The following is a 22,169-nucleotide window of genomic DNA, read 5'->3' as shown; positions in this document are numbered from 1 at the left end:
CAATATTTTCACTGAAAATCGACCTCCGAAGAAACCTGTTTATGGCAGATGAAAGTAATGATGCAACTAGATATGTCATATTAATTTGTCAGGAAACAAAACTTATCTAGTGAAAAAGATGAAAATGGAAGTGTAACGTACTCTGTAGAATTCAAGGTGCGCGTGTTTATCGTCACGATGTCGACGATAAAGAAAATTTTAAATATGAACGTGAGTTATACTTGGACATGATAATGGAGAAAGAAGGAAGTTTTTAATTATTGGTGGGAAGGGAGAATCTTGGAGTATCAAAGAGAGTCAGTATACCTTCGTACTTGTATAGATATACTCGAATCAATCTTGCAGATGCTTTGATTACTAATTACGTGAATAATGATTGTTGGTACGATGACACTTCTGATGGTCCTGTAGATGCTGAAGTTACTGAAACTCAGGAATAGAGGTAATTACAAGTCTAACTGCAAAAAATTTACATTTGAAGCATTATGATGATTAACATATATCAATTTAGCAGATCATGGGTTCTTGTGGCACCTCCAAAGTATGCGCCGGGTATTCCCAATATTGTGTCGTTATATCACATTATCTTGGCCAGTTGATCCGAATTTTCCAGCAAATGATCCTGTAAATTATCTATATAGGATTTAAACAAAATAAGACAGAAGGTTCATATATTGTTTATATTTGCGTTACTCCACACAGACGAAAGTGAATTATTATCTTTGAAGCTATCTGCAAAAACTCTTAGGTTAATAAGCTACGGATCGGAGAAGTCAGGTCATTTTTTAAAGCTCGAAAATGAATCGAATAGTCCAGTTTTTGAGGAAAGTAATTTCGAGGAAAGGGAAAAAAAGAAAGAGGGAAAGAAGAAAAAGGAGGAGAAAAAAAAGGAAAGAAGAAGAAGAAAAAAAGGAATATATCGTAAGTGAATGATTTTTCAATTCCATGGTTGCAATTTTTCTTCTTTGCTAAGTATATGATGAAAATATGAATTTACTTTATGCTTTGCCATATTCTCCCTGTAGTTCGTTCACCGCATTGCTACCGACACTGCGTTCAATGCTGCCTATTCTACCTTATGCTATTATTTGCAAAATGCTTAGAAGCGATGGTCAGAAGAAAAAAATATTGATAATCGGAAGGATGCCAGCATTGATGCACTGTATTTTGAAGTCTATTGCAGAATTTCTTGTAAGTATTCTAAATTTGGTTCTCCTTCAAGAATTACTATTTACGATTATATTGTTACTCGCAAATTATAACAAAAGTTTGATGACAATAATTGTAGTTAAAATTTTTTTGCGTGCGGTTAATTTAAGTTAATTGGCCTTTATTATCAAAATCTTAAATAAATTTAACCATTTCAATTTATAATTTTATTAACATCACTCGATCGTATTATTACTTTCTCTGAACATCTGAACTATCCTTTGAATACGTCTGCGTCAACAATAGATTCATGATTTACCCATTTAGAAGATAATTAAACAAAATATAGTGTTAACTGTTAAAGCAAGTTTAGATCACACGATAATCTCATGATTATCGCTCAATGGATTTTCCTCGATAACCTTAGAGATTCTCTCCACAATGAACATCAAGCAACATTTGACGTTGTTATTATAGGCGGTGGTATTGCAGGGTCATGCACAGCAATAAGACTAGCCCAGTTATTTAATTCGGCAGCTTCAACCTGGCGAAAAATTTTAGTTATCCATGAGAGAACAACGAATACAGGGACGTTCAAAGTTGGAGAATCCTTACCTGGAGAAGCAAAACCTATACTTAGTTCATTGGGTGTATTTGAAGCGGTGGATAACGATGCAATACAAGGTATTGAATCCGAAAATCGGTCTGTGTGAAAGTAATCTCGTGTTTTAACTAACTTGTCGATTTTATAGGGAAACATAATTATTGTTACGGAAATTCCTCTGCATGGGGATCTGATGAATTGCATGATATGAGCACGATAATTAATGCCTATGGTGAGGGATTTCATTTGAACCGGTTCCTATTTGATGAAACATGCTACTACCAATAGGGTGAAGGTACAGGGATTAGAGTAGTTGGACTGCACCATGGTGAATCAGTATGTACAGTACGACTGCATATTTCAACAGAGGGTTTTGGTGTCTTGATTACTTAAAGCTGCCGAGTCACAGTATGATCGATTCATCCCGATTATACGTGATTCAATGACTAAGTTACTTCTTGTAGAAAATGATGACGGGGAGAAATATTGGAAGGTTTCTATTTCGAATAATAGTAAGCTTGTTTTTTCATAATTGCAATGGCGTTACCGAATTAAATTTGATTTTACTTCCTTTTTTATTAGAATTAACAATCCACGGAAGCATTCTTATGCAAGTGCTGCATTCGAAAAGATTTACCGGACTTAGAGCGTTCCTCCTTCGATAAACTACTGGCCTTGGCATGATTAACCGAAACTGATACTTCACAACCTGCTGATTCGGACCACGTTGAATCTTGTGCTTTTGGATGGTGGTACACTAGTCTATTACCAAATAAGCAACGAATCGTTGTTTTTCAGATCTAATAAAATCTATTAATAAAAAGAAAAAATCAGGCGAGTTGAAGAGTTTTATGAATTTATGAAAGAAACTGCAGCGCATACTACCAAGCGTATAAGTGAGCATTCGTATCAACCTGTGGGAAAAAGAATCATGTGTATGCTATGCCTGCAAATTCAGAAAGCCTTTCTCGGTTTGGTATGTACCTAATTATTGCATCTTTTAATTGTGATACGAATACTTACGTTACATTTCAACTTAAATTAGCATCTTATGAAAATAGATGGGTAGCAATTGGTGATAGTGCCGTTTCTTTTGATTCACTCTCATCTCAAGGGATGCTCACTGCTCTATATAGCGCGAAACTTGGTAGCTATATTTTTTCAGTACTTTAACGCCAAGAAGGCACAAAACAAATAAGTAACTGTTCAACCATTAGAACATTACATCGAGGACACATTTCGTAAATATATACCGGAGAAAAGGTTTTTTTATAATAAGGAACAAAGGTGGAATGATGAAATTTTTGGAAAAGACGACACGAAGGTCACATTGAGATGTGAAGTGATATATGCTTTATTGGCGATACTGCTTCATATTATGAATTAAATACATTTTCCCAAATATTGTATTTGTTGTTAATCAAAGCAAGTATTGCAAATTTCTATTTGTAAAAAACGCAAAAATGCAAGACTTTAACTAATAAAAATCAAAAATGATTCGGAATTACCAATTATTTAAAACAGATTGTGATTGTAATGAGTATTCTAGTGATCTATCCATTGCTATACTAAATAATTCTTTTTATATGTTAAAATAGTAATTTAATATAATAAAAAGCTAATTAACCCACTGTTTGGTAATGTTTGGAAAGAGAAGAATGATGAATAAAATAGCTATGTTTCGTGGTATATTAAAACACTTACTCGAGTTGGTACCACATTTGTAACAAGGATCAGTAAGGTAATATGTAAGATAATTATATAATATGCTTTTCTTTTTTATATATTCTTCCTTTATGGTGAAATTTGAAAAGGTGGAATATACAACGAAGTCATGGGTGAACTCACATTTGGGAAACTTGACCGTTGATTTTGGCCTATAAATGCATTTTAAAGGTGAGAAGACATCTTTGTTATAGGCTATGCATTAAAAATAATGGAAAAATACAACTACCCTATGTTCTGGAATTCGTGATTGAGCTTATCATTCTTGATATCTTTATCATCAATCCTAATAAATAGAAATCTTGTTAATGAAAGTAAGAAAATATCAAGCGCAAGTTTCTTTACAATAAGGAAGGTACATACCGAAAGAAAGCTTCTCCAGGTTAAATGTCTTTTGCGGAGCTACGTACGAACGACTCTCACGAAAGCAATAAAGTGGATCGCATGATAACACACCTTTCATTGCGATCTCACAAAAGGATACATTTCCTCTTATAAGCTCTTATGTTTCAAAAGTGTTTTACCTGTTTTACTTGTGGCAATGTTTTTAGCCACCACAATTAGTAGGTTTTTAATATTATTTTATACGTGTTTCTCTTTTGTTATTCAATTAGTTAAAAGAAATTTAAACTTTTATTACTTTTATTGATTAGTTGATTAAATAGGCTTCGCGTCTGATCTGTGTTACAATGTAATAGATCAGTACTTCAAACAACAATTTTTATATAATATAATTTTTCGTTTATCAAGTCAAGAATATATAAAATTAAAAAATTTATTCAATTATAGCAGTTTCAAAAAAAAAAAAATCGATCAATTCATTTAATTTCATTATCCTATCATTCTTTTCGGAAAAAATATCGTAGACTAAATAATAATATCAACTTATCTTTCTTATCTTTACCGTAAAAAAAGAAATACAATAAATAAAGTACTACATGTATTACCATTTTACCAAATATTTATAATTTGTGTTCTCTGCACCTTTAATTTACAAATAAAAGTAACAATACCTTATTACGTAATTATAATAATATAATTTTTTTCAATTTATGGATATTTTATTTTAATATCTCTTCTACAGCATTATACAAAAAAACGTACATCAAAAAAAATTGACCTAGAAAAATTTTGGCGTCATTCCAACTCCTATTAGGCCATTACTATTATTTCAGTACGCATAAAAAAAAAAATTTTATTTACGTTCGCGTTATATTTGTTATAAATTGTAGAAATAAGAAATTTTATAGAAATTTATTTCTTATTGATTGATAAAATATTCTGTTCAATTTTTTTAAAAAAAAATCGAGTTCATGAATTAGACCGATTTATTATGCTGGTTATTTATTTTTTTCCGCTAAAAGTGCATAATAATACGCATGAATCAAATCACAAGTCATATATAAAATCACGTCATGGGTTTTAAAATCGTAACTGGACTTATAAAACTGGACTATTGGAAATAATGATCCAGTCAATCAAAAATAACTGGACTTATAAAAAGTTAGCTACCGCATGTATTATTTTTAAAATATCAGATATAAACAGGTGTAATAAGCAATGGAAAAATACCAACATATTTTTTTTTAACTACATTCATAGAACAAAAAAATAATAACGAAAAAAAAAAATCATTTTCTTCCATCATGTACTCAACAACTTGTTCCTCTGATTCATATAAATTTTAATGTTTATGAAATATAACTTTCATATCAAATATCTTACACAACTAACAATTCCTCTTTTATGAATGATGCTTCGACTCATCGTCATATCGTATTCTTCGAAGCCGTCCTGTATCTGTTGAAGTGGTAAACCCATCCGAATACAAAGATAAAATAGTAAACGATCGAGAATATCGTTTCCGAGATCAACTGAAACGTTTTACAACCTCTATTTAATAATGTTGTTAGGTTCATAATTTCTCTTAAGCAACCTAACATTATTGCGGTAGTGTGTTTTAATTTGTTATTGCGCGTTACTTTTTTGTCTTACGTATAAATTTCTATGTCGCTTGCTTTTGAATACTAAAGTCAATTGATTTTTTCTGGAAACCCAAGTTCTTAAGCATATTTTCACGCAACTATTTTAGTGGACATCCAGATAATAATTAGAGACCTGAACCGTTCGTTTAAGAATCATCAAAAATTTTTTTTTTTTCACTACCTAAGGGGTTAAGGTTGTTCCAAATTATAGTAATAGTTAGTTAATATCTTTTCTGGCCAAAAAATTTGAGTGATCTATAATCCATTTAATCTAATGTATGACATAAAAAATAATTTGTGCTTGCCTCTGAAATAATAGACAAACCAGTTAATGGTAAACATTGTCATTTCTATTAGCCAAAGATATAAAAAAAATGTTAATTTGAATTCATTGAAGATGTTGATAAATTTGGCGTTCAAACAATGGCAAAATCTTGAGAATAGCAATACTTGTAAAGAGAGATTTGCATTCCTTAAAGTATATGTTAAACGCAGAGTGAATCTTATTTTATTGATTGAATTTTCATCTGTCGGTTAATCTGTTTCTGATCTAACTATCTTTAAATAGAATTTTAAGATAAAAGGCACCAAAGTAATAATATTATTAATAATGTTTTAGCTTTGTGATAAAGAAAAAAGTTATTAATTTCTAATTTATATGAATATAATAATCATAATTTTTTTTAGCAAGTGAGGTAGTAATTAGTAAAATTCTGAAATTGCAATAATTCAATGGATTGTAATTATAAAACCCACGAAATATAAACTAATTTTTTTTTTCATGATGTTTTCTTTTGTTGGATACTAATCGTATTTTGTTAATTTTAGTATTTTAAAAAACTTATTAAAGTACAATTTGAAAGATTCATTTTATTAATCGATAAATGATCATAAAAAATTTCTTTTTTCTTTTATTTTCATAACCTTACCAGATCAATAATTCTGCTCAAAAAAGTATCGTACCAAAAAAATTGTACACATTTTTTCAGGGCCAGAATTATGATAATTTCGGTCAGCATCCTAAAAAGGTAGTAGTTTTCTGCTAGGCATTATGAAGTTTTTTTTGGTTGGTTTGACCTTTTTATGTTTCTTTCACTTTTTGTTTAAATCTGCAGTAAACTTATTAGAAAATTCTAACACATTTTTCTTTGGGACCGTAAGTCTTGATATAGTAGCTACTATTTTTTTGTTTTTTTTTTAAGAAAGAAACTGCTTGATGGTTTTTGATACTTTAGAAGCTGAAAAACTTATTCATCTTAACACTCTTCGTAACGACCTCAAAAAAGTCCCTCAAGCTCTTAAAAAAGCCATTGACTATCTTTTAACCGTTACTAATAAACAATAATATTTTCATGTTTGCAAGTATATTTCTGTTAATACTGAACAACTTTTAGCAGCAAGACGCTCCTATGTTGCTTTACGTCATGAATACCGTTCACTTGAAGAATGAGTTTCAGAAATTTTTTTGTGCACATGATCGAAATGCTCAATTTCCCAACTTGTGGAAATTCAACGACTTTCTCCAAAGATTGAATCAATCAAGTCCCATCTAGCGTGGTTAAAGTTTACCTGACGAAAACATCGCAGGAAAAATTACCAACTTTAGCAATTGTTATTTTCTTTTATTTTACATCTTGCGTATATCGTTCACATTGTTACTTTTAATAAATTGACTTACAAAAAAAACCGAGTCCATTTTTCACCATATTAGCATTAGTATCAGACAGGGTAATGATTTACAACTATTTTTTATTAATCTTTTTAGAAATCTTAATTTGGCAGAAATTACCAACATATATTGTGTTACATATATGATGTTGTACTTGTACAGGGTCAAATTTTTGCATTTTGATATAACCCGGTAAGGTTAATAAAAAAATCACAATCATATGAAATTTTGATCACTTTTTTTATATATAGACCTCAATGTAAGTTCATTTTCCTTTCTCTCTCAAACTAAGAATATAACAAAATAAAATATTAAAAAATAAGTTATCCTAACTAAATATTATATTATGGTAAAAGCTCAAGAATGGTTGGACAGAAAATATCCCACTGCAGAAGCCAAAGCAAAAGTCAAAAGAATCGGTCCTAAACAAGACTTAAAAAGTGTGGGAAGTAATTTACTTTCATCGTTTATTAAGGGTCGGTCCTTATCAGCTGTTCTTGATAATGAGATAAACAACAGTGGTATAATTGAAAGCAATCTTAGTTTAGAAGGTCCTTTATCTTTAAAAGGATTCATTAATTTGGAATTTTTGAATATCTGTAACCATAAAATTACTACATTAGATGTGTCTGATTGCCTGCAACTTCGTGAATTACGTTGTTCAGACAATAAGTTAACTAATATAGATTTAACTGGATTAGATAAAATTGAAAAAATTTTTTGTGATGGCTGCCAATTAACAAATTTAGAATTTTTAAAAACTCTAAATCCGGTCAGGTTGGTCACTCTCCGCATGAACAACAACAAATTTCCTGCCCAAGATTTAAGTTGTTTTACTCCCTTTATTAATTTAGAGAGATTATATATTGTTAACAATCCTTTTTATGGTTCTTTAAAGCCATTAAGGGATTTAACCTATTTAAAGGAAATAGGTATTGCTGGAACTGACATTGATAGTGGTTTGGAATATTTGCCTGAAAATTTTTTCAATCTCGATGCCGCCGCTTCTTATTTGGGCTTGGTGGGAGGTCACTTTAAAAGATTACTTATATGTACGGGAAAACTTGCTGAACAATTAAATAATTACAAAATAGAAAATGATCCCCTTAAAAATTATGACTGGCAAGCTTGGAAGCGAGATAATCAAGAATTAATTGACAAAGCTAAAAAGCAAGATAAACAAGAAGAATTAACTGAGTTATTAGAATGGGAAGTAGTAGGCTAGTAGCTAAAGAAGTTAAAGAGTTATATGAACATCTTCGATGTGATATTTATCAAAAACTCATAGCTGAATAGTTAATAAGACGAAACTAAGTAGTTGAATTGATCATATTATATAATAAGCATCCTTAAATTTTATTTTATTTTCATGTAAAAATTTAAATTGATGAAAGCCTTTTTTGATTGGATATATCATTTTATTTGGAATAGTAAAAATATAATTCTTAAACATTTGAACTTAGATATGGTAACGATCGTATACTTGCTAACATACTTTTCGGGAGATAGTCCTTTATTTATACTTATTCATTTCAAGAAAAAAAGAATTTGTTAAGAAAAAAATTTATTCAAAACCCTTTTTTTAAAAAAATAAATAAAAAATAATAATAAACGAATTCAAATAAAATTATATCAATTTATTCCTTATTATAAAATAAAAATAAATATTTCATTTTCTTGAATAAATACAATAAATGTAACGAGTAGCAACATAAAAATAAAGGTTCGTTTACATTTAAAGCAAAAGCTTAATAAATAATATAATAATAAATTGATTATGCCAAAGTACAAAATTTTTAGTATTTTTCGTAGATTGTTTTATAATAAAAAAAATTTTTTTATAATTCCATATAAACTTTCCAAGTGTAAGAAAGTATATATATAATACTCTGTTAATTAGGTTATGGTAGACTTTTTTGGTAAAGGTGCCTTTCTAAGAGGCTAGCTAATACGAATTATTAAAATAACTAAAAGTTTATACGTAGGTAGCGTGAAATTGGTTTTTTTGTCTATTGTGTTATACGGCTATTACGGAATATATAGTCCAGGTCTCCAGGATCATCTTTTCCGTTTATTTACCAAAATGAATCAATAATCGGCAATAATGAACTGGAATCTCTGCAACTGATTGGTTCGTTTGAAAAAGTGGGTCTTCAATTACACTCAGTAAGGAAATAATTACATTATATTTCACTGATTTTTTCCAAAATTTCATATTTCAATAAAAATTATTGAATGTTTTAGCGTCAAACATCATTGTGAGAATGGTATCATTTTTAGGCGTTTGGTAAGGTTAATAAATCACATGGCATATGAAATATGCTTTTAAAATATATTTAATGTAATTTCTTCTTTCGCAACTAATAATTAAAAATATTATTATTTTTTTTTTTAAGTCATTTTAAAGTATTAAAATATTACATTATGGTAAACGAGGTAAATGCTCAGGAATGGTTGGATAAAAAATACCCCACTGCCGATAAAAAGAAAGGAGTTAAAAGAATAGGTTGCAAACAAGACTTAACAGGAATAACAGGATTAGAAAATAATTTTAATAATTCACTTAAACTTTTTATGGAGGGTCGATCCTTGTCAGCTATTCTTGATAATGTGATAAACAAGGGAATTATTGAAGACGGTATTAGTTTAAAAGGTCCCTTATCTTTAAAAGGGTTCGTTAATTTGGAGGTTTTGAGTATTAGTAGCCATAAAATTACTACATTAGATATTTCTGATTGTCTACAACTTCGTGAATTAAACTGTTTCAATAATCAACTCACAAATATAAATATATCTAATAACCGACAAATTGAAGAAGTTAATTTTTCAGGCAATAAGTTAACTAATTTAGATTTTACTGGATTAGATAAAATTGAAAAAATTTTTTGTAATGAATGCCAATTAAAAAGCTTAGAATTTTTAAAAACTATAAATCCTTCCAAGTTGATTACCCTCCGCTTGACTCACAACGAATTTCCTGCCCGAGATCTAAGTTGTTTTACTCCCTTTATTAATTTGCGTAGATTATACCTTGAAGGTAATCGTTTTTATGGCTCTTTAAAACCATTAAGAAATTTAACTAGTTTATGTGGAATAGGTATCGCTGATACTGACATAGATAGTGGTTTAGAGTATTTGCCTGAAATTTTTTTTGATATCAATATCGCCGCTTCTGATTTGGGTTTGACGGGAAGTTACTTTTCAAGAACACTTTTATGTACGGGAAAACTAGCAGAACAATTAAAAAATTACAAAATAGAAAATGATCCTCTTAAAAATTATGACTGGCAAGCTTGGAAGCGAGATAATCAAAAATTAATTAACAAAGCTAAAGAGCAAGCAAAACAAGAAGAATTAATCGAGATAGCAGAATGGGAAATATTAGCTAGAGAAACTAAGGAGTTATATGAAAAAATCCGGTGTGATATTTATCAAAAAATTCACTATAGTTGAGCCTGTAATATGCATCATCAAATTTTATTCTCGGATTTATTTTCATCTAGAAATTTGAATTGATGAAAGTTTTTTTTTTTGATTGAATTTATCATTTTATTTGGAATAATAAAAATATAATTCTTAAACATTTGAACTTAGATATGGTAACGATCGTATACTTTGCTAACATACTTCTCAGGTGATAGTCCTTTATTTATACTTATTAATTTCAAGAAAAAAAAGAATTCGTTAAGAAAAAAATTTATTCAAACCCCGTTTTTTTTAAAAATAAAATATAAATGGATTCAAGGAAAATTATATCAATTTATTTCTTATTATAGAAAAAAGATTCAGTTCATTTACATTTAAAGCAAACGCTTAATAAATGACAGTAATAAAATGATGAGTTTTGTTTTTTATCGCACCTGCGTTATGTCGCACCCCTATAATATGTTACATATAAAAGTCAAAAATAACATTCTAATCCTTTTGATATATTAATAAAACTTGTAGAGCGGTCAAAAATACGCATAGTATAAGGGTGCTGTCAGATATTACCTAATATTTTAGGGGGGGTAACTAAAGATCTTAGGTTACATACAATACTATATAAGAAATTATATATATAACATATCTTACCTAGGGGGGGGAAGTAAGCTCTTATATTAAAGTTTATTTTATTTATTTATTTTATTTTATGTAAAGTCGGAAGGACTATTCTAAGAGAGCATTAATTACAATAATTACGCCCATCATTTAGTCCATCATCTATCCCGAGGGGCAGACCCTAACTAATTATTATATACCATAGACTACTCCAACAACACGACCGATGAAGGAGCAGGTAGAGGGAAGAACAATTAAATGACGAGCACTAATCCGTATTTTTCTTTCAGCCCATAGGGCTGCCACCTGTAAATACTGTGAGAGGTGGAATGTTTTACACTATTTCAAGTTGTTAAAAATCTATCGTAAAAAAATGAACTAAAATGCTAATAAGCATATACAACTAGAAACTAATATATTCATAAATCTATATATAAAAATTTGACTAACGGGAACTTAGATAGTACGAGCAGATGGACCATTTCCTAAATCCTTTGAGGCGGATAATATACAAACCTTTTTATCTTTATGATAACTATAATGAGTATCTAAATTGCCATTATCATTGGCACGTCGTTTAAGTAGTCTCTCATCCATAATGGCACAAGGCTGAAATGCCAAACCGATTTCATTCCCATAATAACCGACGACAAAATAATTTTCATAAGTGTCAACCCGAGAGCGTAAATCTTCTAAGATTTCAGTATCTTCGCATCTTTTTTGTTCAATTTCTTTAAATTTTTGTAATCGTTGTTTTTGCATTTTTTTGCGTTCACTTTGTTTAAGTGGTCCAGATACGGTCGGTAAATCGGGTATTACTTCTGATGACATTTCAATCAATTTCTTCGCATAATTGTAATGAGCGTCAGTGAATTCCATTACGAGATTACATAGATCCTTTCGGTATTCGCCTTGATCGGGAGTCGTATCCCATTGTATTCCAGCAATTATTCTTTCTTGTTCATATTCCATCCTTTCACTATGATCATCATAGATTTCTTTCATGTGAGCTAACCAGCCAGCACTGCCAACTGCAAGTGGTTGTAATTTCTTTTTCCAGATTTTCATACAAGAAGGTTGATTCAATAAACCACCTTCGTAAATTGCAGATTGAGGAATTAACGGAATATAATGTTCAGGTACGTTCTCCCAATTGTCAGTATTGACTGAGGATGTAGGATTATCATTTAACGTAGTAGCGACAGAGCTAACGTTACAAATTGTCTCCGCTATAGCAGATGCAGATACGGTCTTAATTTTAAGAAGTGGAATCGGAAAGGTATAGTAACCGGTTGAAGGTTCGATAAATTTTTTTTTATATCGAAGATGTTTGATAGGAGCGGTGAATAGTTGATTTTCTTGAAATAATAATTTGTAACGTCTTGCAGCTCGGAGTTTATCATCCGTCTGCGCATTATCATCCAGCTTGGCGTTGTGAAAGGTATGCCTAACCAAAGCATTAAAGTGTGCTTCTTGTCTTTTCTTGACTTTTGGAGATGAACTGGGAGTAAATTGAAGATTCCCATATTTTTTGCCGTAAATAAAATCAAGTCCTTTTGTAGCGACGACATTAGTGTTATACGCTTGGTATGATGTGGTGAAAGAAATTCCTAATCGGTTTGAAAAATTCTGATATTTCTTCTTCTTAACCCATCTGTTGTAGAGGCGAGTTGCATGAAAGTCTTTGAATGTTTTGCAATTACTAACATCAGGAATTTTGTTATCCTTCGAGAGGAAATATAGGACTAGTTTCTTGTGGTGAATAATACAGGCGTGACGATAATGTGACATTGTGAAAGGAACCGGAATGGAACAGGTCGCGGCAGTATTGGTCAACGGACCCACTGTATGAGTATGATTACATGGAAGGTAAATTCCAAAATAAAATCTATATTTTTTATACGAAAAATTAAAAAAAGTTTTAGTCATGTGATTATTTTTGTTCTTTTTTTGGGCACGTGATGCTATAAAATCCAAGCGCTCCAATAGTTTTTTACGAATATATGTAAAAAATTTTTCTTGCAATCTTCGAGGGATAACTTTTTGTGTTGAAAAAAAGTGTGTGAGCTGTTTCAATATTTGAAATTTGAAATTCGGGAGTTGACTCGTGGAGTTGTGATTAATCGGGATAGAGGACATATGATAATCATTTGTGTAAATCTTCAATTGAAGTTGATTGGTGTTTGGTAAATGATCAACCAGCTCAAAAAAGAAACTTTTTGAGCACCTAAAATTGTAAATCTTGTTATAACCGGCTCTTTGATGTGGAGTCACGTGAAACTTTTCGTATTTTGTAGAAAAAATATAATTTTTATTAGGCGAAGAAAAGGGCCTGATATCCTCAAAATTGTTATGAAATGAAGGTGTATCTGATAAACTGTCTTCAGTAAGAGGTACTGTTCGTGAAGTATCATAGTTGAAAATGAAGTCGTCAAAACCAGCAGGTGTATGGTCGTATCTTGGTGCAGGAGCAAAGTCATCGGCTCTTAAAAAATAAGACATAACCAACCCTTTGAGTATGGGTGTAATGAGAACAATAAAACCTCGTCTTATGCCCGAGGCGCCCTTTAGGGCCTCTTCCCTTTAGGTGTTTCAAATGGAAACTAAAAAATTAAATTTGCGCAAAATTACTGCGGAAAACTAACAAAATGGAGAAAAAGGGGAAAGAGTTTTTTCTCAGCTCTTATATTAAAGTGATATTAGGTAATATCTGACCCAGAAATATATATAGGGTCAGGTGATGAAAAAATTTTTTACTATGAAGCTGTACACATTTTTTCAGGGCCGGAATTATGATAATGTCAGTCAGTTACTATAATAGGAAATAAAACTCTGACTGGTATTATTAAAAATTATCTAAAAAAGGGAAGAATTTCATGATTTTTTTAGTTCAAAATACGCAAACTCAAACCTGAATTTCTAGGTCCTAGTACAAGGTTTCTTATAGTATATAGTAAGTGCATAAGGTCTTTTTTATTTTATTTTTATTTTTAAAATACAGACTCGACTGGGGTCAAACACTAAATAAGAATAAACATGATCTAAAAGAACAATAAATTCTAAGCTAATAATAAACCCAACCTCTCAGGAGGAGCCCGAAGGGGTCGTCTTGCCCTCTATTCAATAGAACAATCAGGCATAACTGGGAGTCTAGAAAGTACTATCGAACGAAAAAGAAGAACAAAAAAAATTAAATCTAAAATTACATAAAGAAGAAAAATTATCTATATCTAACTCGAAACTACTAGGATGCCGGACAGAAGATAACCATCCACCAGAATGTAAAAAATTACATGTACACAAAATCAACCACATCAGTAGATGCGGCAGGTGAGGAGGACGAGTAGACGGTGCCGTAGAGGTCCAAGGGTGAAACGAACGGCGAGAAATACCATCTGAGGGTGAGGAGTTCGTCTGGGCTCTGGGATGCGAAAGATTTTGCGATCCGTGATGAGAAGAAGAGGCAATTCTAGGTCGAGCAGTAGGTTGAGTTAATTGGTGATCACGTGACTTCTTTGGTTTTTTCCTTCGAAAATCACGTTTACGTTTGGGTGTAATTCCATTACGTTGTTCCCATAATTTCAATAAAGAGCAATGTTTAGGCCATATTTCTTGGTAAATGTGTTCATGAAATGATATTAAAAATTCCCATATAATTGAACGAGTGAGTTTATCATTGAAAGTAAAGGACCGAACAAGGTTATAAAAATCTTGTGAAACAAATTGGTGTATAATTAAATATATGGGATGATTATAAGAGTTCGAACCCGAAATTGGTGATAGTAGCTCAAATTGAGCGACTGATTGTGATATGAGGACAGAATTATATGAAGTGTTCTCCTCAAGGAGGCGTTGTAATATCCGTTTGTGTTCCTCTAAAATTTTGTTAATGACCGGTAAAAGGTTTGAACAAATTCCCAGATGTTCATTAGTATCTTGATGAGTGTTACACACCGGACAAGGTATGTAATTATTAGGGTAAAAGTCAGGGTAATGTTTAGTGAGGACATCACCGCAAGGGAGAATATGATTAAGTGCTTTGATTTTGAAAGCGTTGTGTGATGATTTAGTAGAGCTGCATACATCGGGCGTGGAATTAAATTGTAACCACGCTCGGGTAAGAGGCCAATGAATTGACTGTAAGGGGAACCTATCAAAAATAGGTGAGAGTGAAGGGTTGCCCAAGAATTGATTAAAAGTATAAACATCTGTTAAGTTATGACAAAATTTTCTAATATCGCGATCAATCGGTGCTATAGAAGCCCAAATAGGAGTCATTAATGAGCCCGGTAAGTTTGTAGGGTTGATTTCAAAAGGTGCAAGTTGGTGTGCAACATTGGCTAAACTATCAGCCATGTCGTTCCAATAATCATTGGAGTGAGCTTTGACTTTGTGTAATCTAACAATCAAGGATTTTTTCGTGATTAAGATATCGATCAAGCGCCACGCTAAGTGGTTATTACATTTCAAGGATCTTCTTATAGAAGTTAATTTGTTCGTGACTAAATGAAAAGTATGGATAACATTAAGTGAATCCGTAAAAACATCCAGTTCACTATTATCGGGTACTGCCATAATTGCCGTGAGTAAAGCATAAACTTCCGCTTTGGTAGAAGACGGGTTAAAAGATAAAGCGCCTTTGTATGATGGCGGAGGAGGGTCTGAATTAGGAGTTACATCAGTAGTTTCTATCCAAGCAAAACCCATTTGAGTTTGAGTAGAAGAAGTAACATCTATTCTAGAAAAAGAACCATCAGTATAAAAAGTAAAATTCTTTCGTAACAAAAATTTTTTAGCTATTTCTAAAAGTTGAATAATCAAATCTCTATTTCCTACAAATATATTATTAATGAAAAGAGAAGAAGAAATATTTAAATTTAAATTATTCGGATTATAAAATGTTTCCGAATTCTCATCTAAGTAAGAATCTAATATAGATAAAATAGGAACCGTTGAAGGTAAAACATTGGGTATAATTAATCTATGTTTACTAAACGTAAACGCTTGTGTACGAAGTGTATGTAAAGGTGTAACTGGAAAAATAAAAAATTTTTCTAATTTTAAAAATTGTTTGTTAGGTATAAATTTTTTTGCATGAACATTAAAAAGAATCAAATGTGATGTTAGGGAAACGATAATACATTTTGGGCGTAAATCGCCACTAAAAGGTACACTATGACCATATTGACCAGGACAAGGGCGTAAAATAGATGTAACTTTTTTGGGTGTTAAATTGGGTCTAGTATCAGCGTCTACCACTGGTATATAATGTGTTCGATAAGTAAGGCTAGTACCGTATAGGTCATTTTGTTGTTCAATCGTCTTGCCATATAGTTCACATTGGTGTACTAAGTCCCAAGAAATAGTCCATTCATTCTTAGGGCGATAGTTAGAGGCTTTTCGTATAGGAGGTGACATAGAGTCATATCGCGCTGGTGGGGAAACAATTAAATTTTGTAAAAGGCGGCGCGAACTTTTGGCCGCAATAATGTTGGATTTTTCAAGTCATTGAAACCACTTGGGTGTAGGTCCTTTAAAATTTGCCTTAGGGTTTTGTTTTTTAACATCTTTCCAGGTGCTTAGGTAGGAACCATCAATGGACGCTAACTGGTCCATGAACATTATGCATTTTTTCTGCAAGCTTTGGAGGTCGCTACTTGATAAAGAATCTAAGAGCTGATGTGAATTAAAGTAGGATACTATGGAATTACCACCACCGGAAACAGATGTATTACAGTGTGGTAAGAAAGTAATATAAAACTTATTAAATAAACGTAATTGTCGAGTTAAAAGGGATTGATAATTTGAAAAAATAGAATTAGATAGATCTTTAGACGTAGGAAAATTAGGGATCCAAAAATCATATTGTGTAGTTAAAATTTTTTGTAAACCAATAGTAGAAAACATAGGGGTATTAAAAATAACGTTAACTATTGATATATGTGAATAAAATTGGTTGTAAAAAAAACTATTAATAGACGGAAATAGTTTGTTATGAATAATGTTATTATGTGTAGATATTGGTAATTTTAAATGTTGTTTGAAAAGTTTTTTAACAGGGGCTAATAAAGAATCACATTGTGAACGTGTGAAAATAGTAAATTGGTTGATATACTCCAATTTAGGTAATAATACTTTGTTAATAATGTAAATAAGGTGGTCATGGGTTATTTTCTTGAAGCGCATTGTATACGCGAAGTGATTAACTATTTGTTTAATCTTTTTTAACGTTGGCGTATGTGAATTAAATGCGTTGATGTAAATTCCAAGAATTCGGTTGGACGAAGCACGCGGCGCTGTTCTAATTGTAATTGATTTGGAGGGGGTGACCTGGAATTGTAATTCCTTATTACAAAATTTAGGGTTATTAGTAAGGATAGTATATTTGTCATGATTAATGGTGATATTCGCCATATCGTAAAAGGAATTCGCTATTTGCAGATTGGATTCCAATTGTGATTTGGAAGAGGCGAACTAGAGCTCCGAACAGGTCAGCCAAATTCAGGTAACCTGACCTGACCTGACCTGAAATTCAGGTCAGGTATGAGATTTTTAAAAAAAATTCAGGTCAGGTATGAAGATTGACCTGACCTGATTGACCTGTTGACCTGAAACTATTGATTCTACTATATAATAAAAGTGAGTTGCAGTATTGCGATTCACTTTTTTATATTGATTTTATATAATAAAAGTGAGTTGCAGTATTGCGATTCACTTTTTTATATAGATTCTATATAAAAAAAGTGAGTTGCGGTATTGCGATTCACTTTTTTATATTGATTTTGTATAAAAAAAGTGAGTTGCGGTATTGCGATTCACTTTTTTATATAGATTTTATATAATAAAAGTGAGTTGCGATATTGCGATTCACTTTTTTATATTAATTCTATATAAAAAAAGTGAATCGCAATACCGCAACTCACTTTTTTTATACAAAATCAATATAAAAATGTTGAATCGCAATATTTCGAGAAAAAAACGTTGCGAAAACGTTTTTTCATAATATTATATTAAAAAAATGTTTCGTAACGTTTTTTTTTTGATATTTCAATAATAATGTTGCGAAAACATTTTTTTCATAATGTTATATTAAAAAAACGTTTTGCAATATTTTTTTTCAATATTTTAATAAAAAACGTTGCAAAAACGTTTTTTTTCATAATATTATATTAAAAAAAAAGTTTTGTACCATTTTTTTTCAATACTTTAATAAAAATAGTCCTGAAAATTTTCAGGTTTCAGGTCAGGTCAGGTCAAACAGACAACCTGATATAACCTGACCTGACCTGACCTGAAAAAAAATTTCAGGTCAGGTTTATCAATTAACCTGACCTGACCTGACCCATTCGGAGCTCTAAGGCGAACCAACTGGTGTCATCAAGGTAACCCACCACTGACGATGAGTAATCTATCTGTAGGTCTGTATCCGGTTGGTATATATTATTAATTTTTTTGATACGGGTAATATGTAAATTCTCCGTTAATTGTGACAAGTGTGAAAACATGGGATCATAATAAATAATCCATAATATCGGACTAATGACTTCGCCTTGGTCTATGCCTTGAATTACATCATAGTCAGCGGATAAGCCAAAAGGTAATATAACATTATTTTTCCGATCACTAAATAAGAATATTAAAAGAGTAGTGATTTTATCGGGAAAGTGGAGGCGTTCTAAAGCTAATTTCAATAGAGATAAATTAACTCTATCATAAGCCTTGCTAAGGTCTTGTAAACCAATCCAAAGTTGTTTTTTGTCCTTATAAGCAGATTCAATTATATGTTGGATAACTTGTAATGGTTGTAACGTTGATTGTCCCGTCAAACCTGCCTGATTGTTTTCATTAATCAGGTTGTACATCGTAAGCGTAGTGTTAATTCTTTGTGTCAAAATTTTAACAAATAGTTTTTGGAACGTTTCCAACAAGACTATAGGTCGTGTGTTTTCTATTTTGCAGTCCCAAGCCTTCGGTTTGGGTATAGGGAAGAGAAATGCATGTAACCAATCCCGTGGATAAATTTGGACCTGCATAATATAATTAAAAAATTGTTTAATATATTCTCTGAAATCTTGATGTGTATGTTTGATATCTTCGTAAGTAATGCCAGAGATGTTTGCAGCTTTATTATTTGGAAGTGATGAAATGACTTGGGAAAGTTCTTCAATTGAGAAATCCTCCGATAATGAGTTCATATGTTTACAATCACGATTATTGATAGGTTCGTAAGTTGATCTCCAATATAACGGGAGGTCTTGAATTGACTTATACTTTTTAACGTTATTAATTTCGTTAAGGTCTTTACCTAAACGTTGAAAATGTAAATTACTCTGTTCTGCTATAATATGTGGATTATTGGTAAATTGAAATTGATTAGTTTGTTGATCGTAATAATGTAAACGATCTAAGGTTATTTTTTGAGGTTTACGTTCAAGGATACTATTAATCATCCTTTTTTGATCGTGGACTAAATTATTATTCCTATCGTTAATATATTTATTAATATTATTGATAGTCCATAAATCTTCTTCTTTTTTATGTAACACAATGATTACTCTTAAAAGGCTTTGTAAATCTTTTTTGACATCGGATATATTATCTATTGTCAAATTAACTGGTAACCAAATAGTACGTTTGGCATTGAAGTGAACGTCTATGATCAAAATTTGTTGTCGTAATATGCCCCAAGGTTTCCAGTAGTCTTTCCATTTATCGTGGTCACCTTGTATTCTATTAATTTTGGTATTAGAGAATTTTCGTAAAATCGTACGAAGTGTAAGTATTTTGTTATTATTTTGTCTTAAATAAAGGGGACGATCATGTTTCGTGTATTTCTTATATTCGGAAAAGGGAATACATTTTTTTTTAGTTTGGTTAATAATATCTTTGATATTAGACCAATAGAATTCAATTTGTTGTTCCAGTGTTTTGTCCGGTGAAGTTGGATTATTGATTTGTTGACGATATATAATACCGTTGGTAAGTTTGTAATTAGACCAAGATTCTGTGGTCATAGAACTGTATTTGTAGCGAATTTGAGGATTAGTATTAGGTTTGTACGTGGGTGATTTTTCTAAGCTTTTCCTAGAGCTATTAGATTTATTTCTAAAATAATCTTGAGTCAAGTAACAACTTAGAGCCTTATGATCTGTAGTAAAGAGGTCTTCAGAAACGCTATGAGTATAAGCATAAAAACTATATTGAAGAATGTTGGATGAAGTGAATATATAATCAATACGAGATTGTATATCTGGTCCATCGTGTGCATAAGGTCTCACGTCAGGATTTTTTAAAAATGGGAAATCTTAACGAAGTCATGTGATCAAAATGATCTACATAATTAAAAAGGGAGATGCAGGCGCGAAAAAAAACTATTCCTAAATGATTATGCCAATATAGGAAAATTACGGTATTTTTCAATTGTATTATAAAAAAAAATTTTTTTATAATTCTATGTAAATCCTATGTAAACTTTCCAAGTGTGGAAAAGAGTTACACAGTATACGTAACGCTCACGGTAGTGTTTCGATCCGGATAAAACCTCAAATATTTTAACGTGGGATTATGATTAAAAAGGTTACAAATTTCGGCTTTGAGTGGACTATAATTTCGGCCAGAATTAAAATAATATTATTCCATAAATTTTTATTAATTTTGGTGGTCCCAGCCTAAATTAACCGAGCCGGTATCCGGATAAAAACCGGATAAAACCGCTACTGATCGAAACTCTAGCTCACGGTTAAAAGAGCTGATTAGGTTATGATAGAATTTTTTGTAAAGACGTCTTGCTAAGAATTAAATAAATTTTGTACGTAGGTAGCGTGAAATTGATATTTTTTGTCTATTGTTTTACGGCTATCACGGAATATATTATTCCTAGTCCGGGATCATCATTTCCATTTATTACCAATCCCTGCAACGTTTGACAAAATGGGTCCCTTAATAAGGAAATAAATATTAACTAATTACAGTTACGTTCCCTGATTTTTTCCAAAATTTCATATTCACGAATAGGGTTTTAGCGTCAATCATCATTGTGAGAATGGTAGGAGGCGTTTGGTATAACCGTTAAGGTTAATAAATCACATTGCATATCGTATATGTAGCATTTTATAGGTTTTCTAAAATATACGTTAATGTAACTTCTTCTTTCGCAACTAATAAAAGTTCTATTATTATTTTTTTTAAAATCACTTTTATTTTAAAATTTAAGTTAGACTGAATAGACAAAATTAAATATAGGTTGGATAGAAAATATCCCAATTCCGATGCAAAGGCAGAAGTCAAAAGAATAGGACCTAAACAAGGTTTAAAAGTAATGGGAGATAATTTACTTTCACATTTTATGAAGGGTCGACCCTTGCCAGCTTTTCTCAATAATGTAATAAACAATAGCATAATTGAAAACAATGTTACTTTAGAAGGTCCCTTATCTTTAAAAAGGTTCGTTAATTTGGAATCGTTGGATATCAGTGGCCACAAAATTACTAAATTAGATGTATCCGATTGCCCGCATATCCGTGAATTACATTGTTCCAGAAATCAACTTACCAATATAGATATATCTAATAACCGACAAATTGAAACCATTTAACTAATTTAGATTTTACTGGATTAAATAGAATTGAAAAAATTTTTTGTTGTGGGCTTTTGGCTGCAAATTAACAAGTTTAGAATTTTTAAAAACTCTAAATCCGGTCAGGTTGGTCACTCTCCGCATGAACAACAACAAATTTCCTGCCCAAGATCTAAGTTGTTTTACTCCCTTTATTAATTTAGAGAGATTATGTATCGTTAACAATCCTTTTTATGGTTCTTTAAAGCCATTAAGGGATTTCACCTATTTAAAGGAAATAGGTATCGCTAATACTGACGTTGATAGTGGTTTGGAGTATTTGCCTGAAAATTTTTTCAATTTCAATGCCACCGCTTCTGATTTGGGTTTGACGGGAGCTTACTTTAAAAGAAAACTTTATTGTACGGGAAACTTGCTGAA

The 22,169-nt window shown here is 31.2% G+C and overlaps 6 protein-coding genes across 6 annotated transcripts; 4 read left to right on the top strand and 2 right to left on the bottom strand.

Moving 5' to 3' along the window:
- Nucleotides 1-1,538: 1,538 nt before the first annotated feature.
- OCT59_026539 (uncharacterized protein) lies at nucleotides 1,539-2,418 on the top strand (the record flags this gene model as incomplete). Its single annotated transcript, XM_066143221.1, has 4 exons — nucleotides 1,539-1,833; nucleotides 1,902-1,985; nucleotides 2,149-2,265; nucleotides 2,336-2,418. 4 exons carry the CDS (start codon nucleotides 1,539-1,541, stop codon nucleotides 2,416-2,418), a joined length of 579 nt encoding a protein of 192 aa, XP_065992760.1.
- Nucleotides 2,419-2,695: 277 nt separating this feature from the next.
- OCT59_026538 (uncharacterized protein) lies at nucleotides 2,696-2,926 on the top strand (the record flags this gene model as incomplete). The annotated part of the gene is made up of 1 exon (XM_066143220.1): nucleotides 2,696-2,926. One exon carries the CDS (start codon nucleotides 2,696-2,698, stop codon nucleotides 2,924-2,926), a length of 231 nt encoding a protein of 76 aa, XP_065992759.1.
- Nucleotides 2,927-7,413: 4,487 nt separating this feature from the next.
- On the top strand, nucleotides 7,414-8,716 carry OCT59_026537 (uncharacterized protein). Its single transcript, XM_025324254.2, has one exon. The coding sequence runs from the start codon at nucleotides 7,479-7,481 to the stop codon at nucleotides 8,355-8,357; it is 879 nt and encodes a 292-aa protein (XP_025187326.1). The 5' UTR covers nucleotides 7,414-7,478; the 3' UTR covers nucleotides 8,358-8,716.
- An 840-nt stretch (nucleotides 8,717-9,556) lies between these two features.
- On the top strand, nucleotides 9,557-10,721 carry OCT59_026536 (uncharacterized protein; the record flags this gene model as incomplete). Its single annotated transcript, XM_025329272.2, has 1 exon — nucleotides 9,557-10,721. One exon carries the CDS (start codon nucleotides 9,557-9,559, stop codon nucleotides 10,583-10,585), a length of 1,029 nt encoding a protein of 342 aa, XP_025187325.1. The 3' UTR covers nucleotides 10,586-10,721.
- A 908-nt stretch (nucleotides 10,722-11,629) lies between these two features.
- OCT59_026535 (uncharacterized protein) lies at nucleotides 11,630-12,964 on the bottom strand (the record flags this gene model as incomplete). The annotated part of the gene is made up of 1 exon (XM_025329997.2): nucleotides 11,630-12,964. The coding sequence occupies one exon, from the start codon at nucleotides 12,962-12,964 to the stop codon at nucleotides 11,630-11,632; it is 1,335 nt and encodes a 444-aa protein (XP_025187324.2).
- Nucleotides 12,965-16,678: 3,714 nt separating this feature from the next.
- OCT59_026534 (uncharacterized protein) lies at nucleotides 16,679-17,080 on the bottom strand (the record flags this gene model as incomplete). The annotated part of the gene is made up of 1 exon (XM_066143219.1): nucleotides 16,679-17,080. The coding sequence occupies one exon, from the start codon at nucleotides 17,078-17,080 to the stop codon at nucleotides 16,679-16,681; it is 402 nt and encodes a 133-aa protein (XP_065992758.1).
- Nucleotides 17,081-22,169: the final 5,089 nt, after the last annotated feature.

This window comes from Rhizophagus irregularis, chromosome 6, assembly GCF_026210795.1.
Source record: "Rhizophagus irregularis chromosome 6, complete sequence".
Taxonomy (NCBI): domain Eukaryota; kingdom Fungi; phylum Glomeromycota; class Glomeromycetes; order Glomerales; family Glomeraceae; genus Rhizophagus; species Rhizophagus irregularis.
Note: the sequence above shows the minus strand (reverse complement) of the source record. Positions and strands in the feature narration are given on the sequence as shown.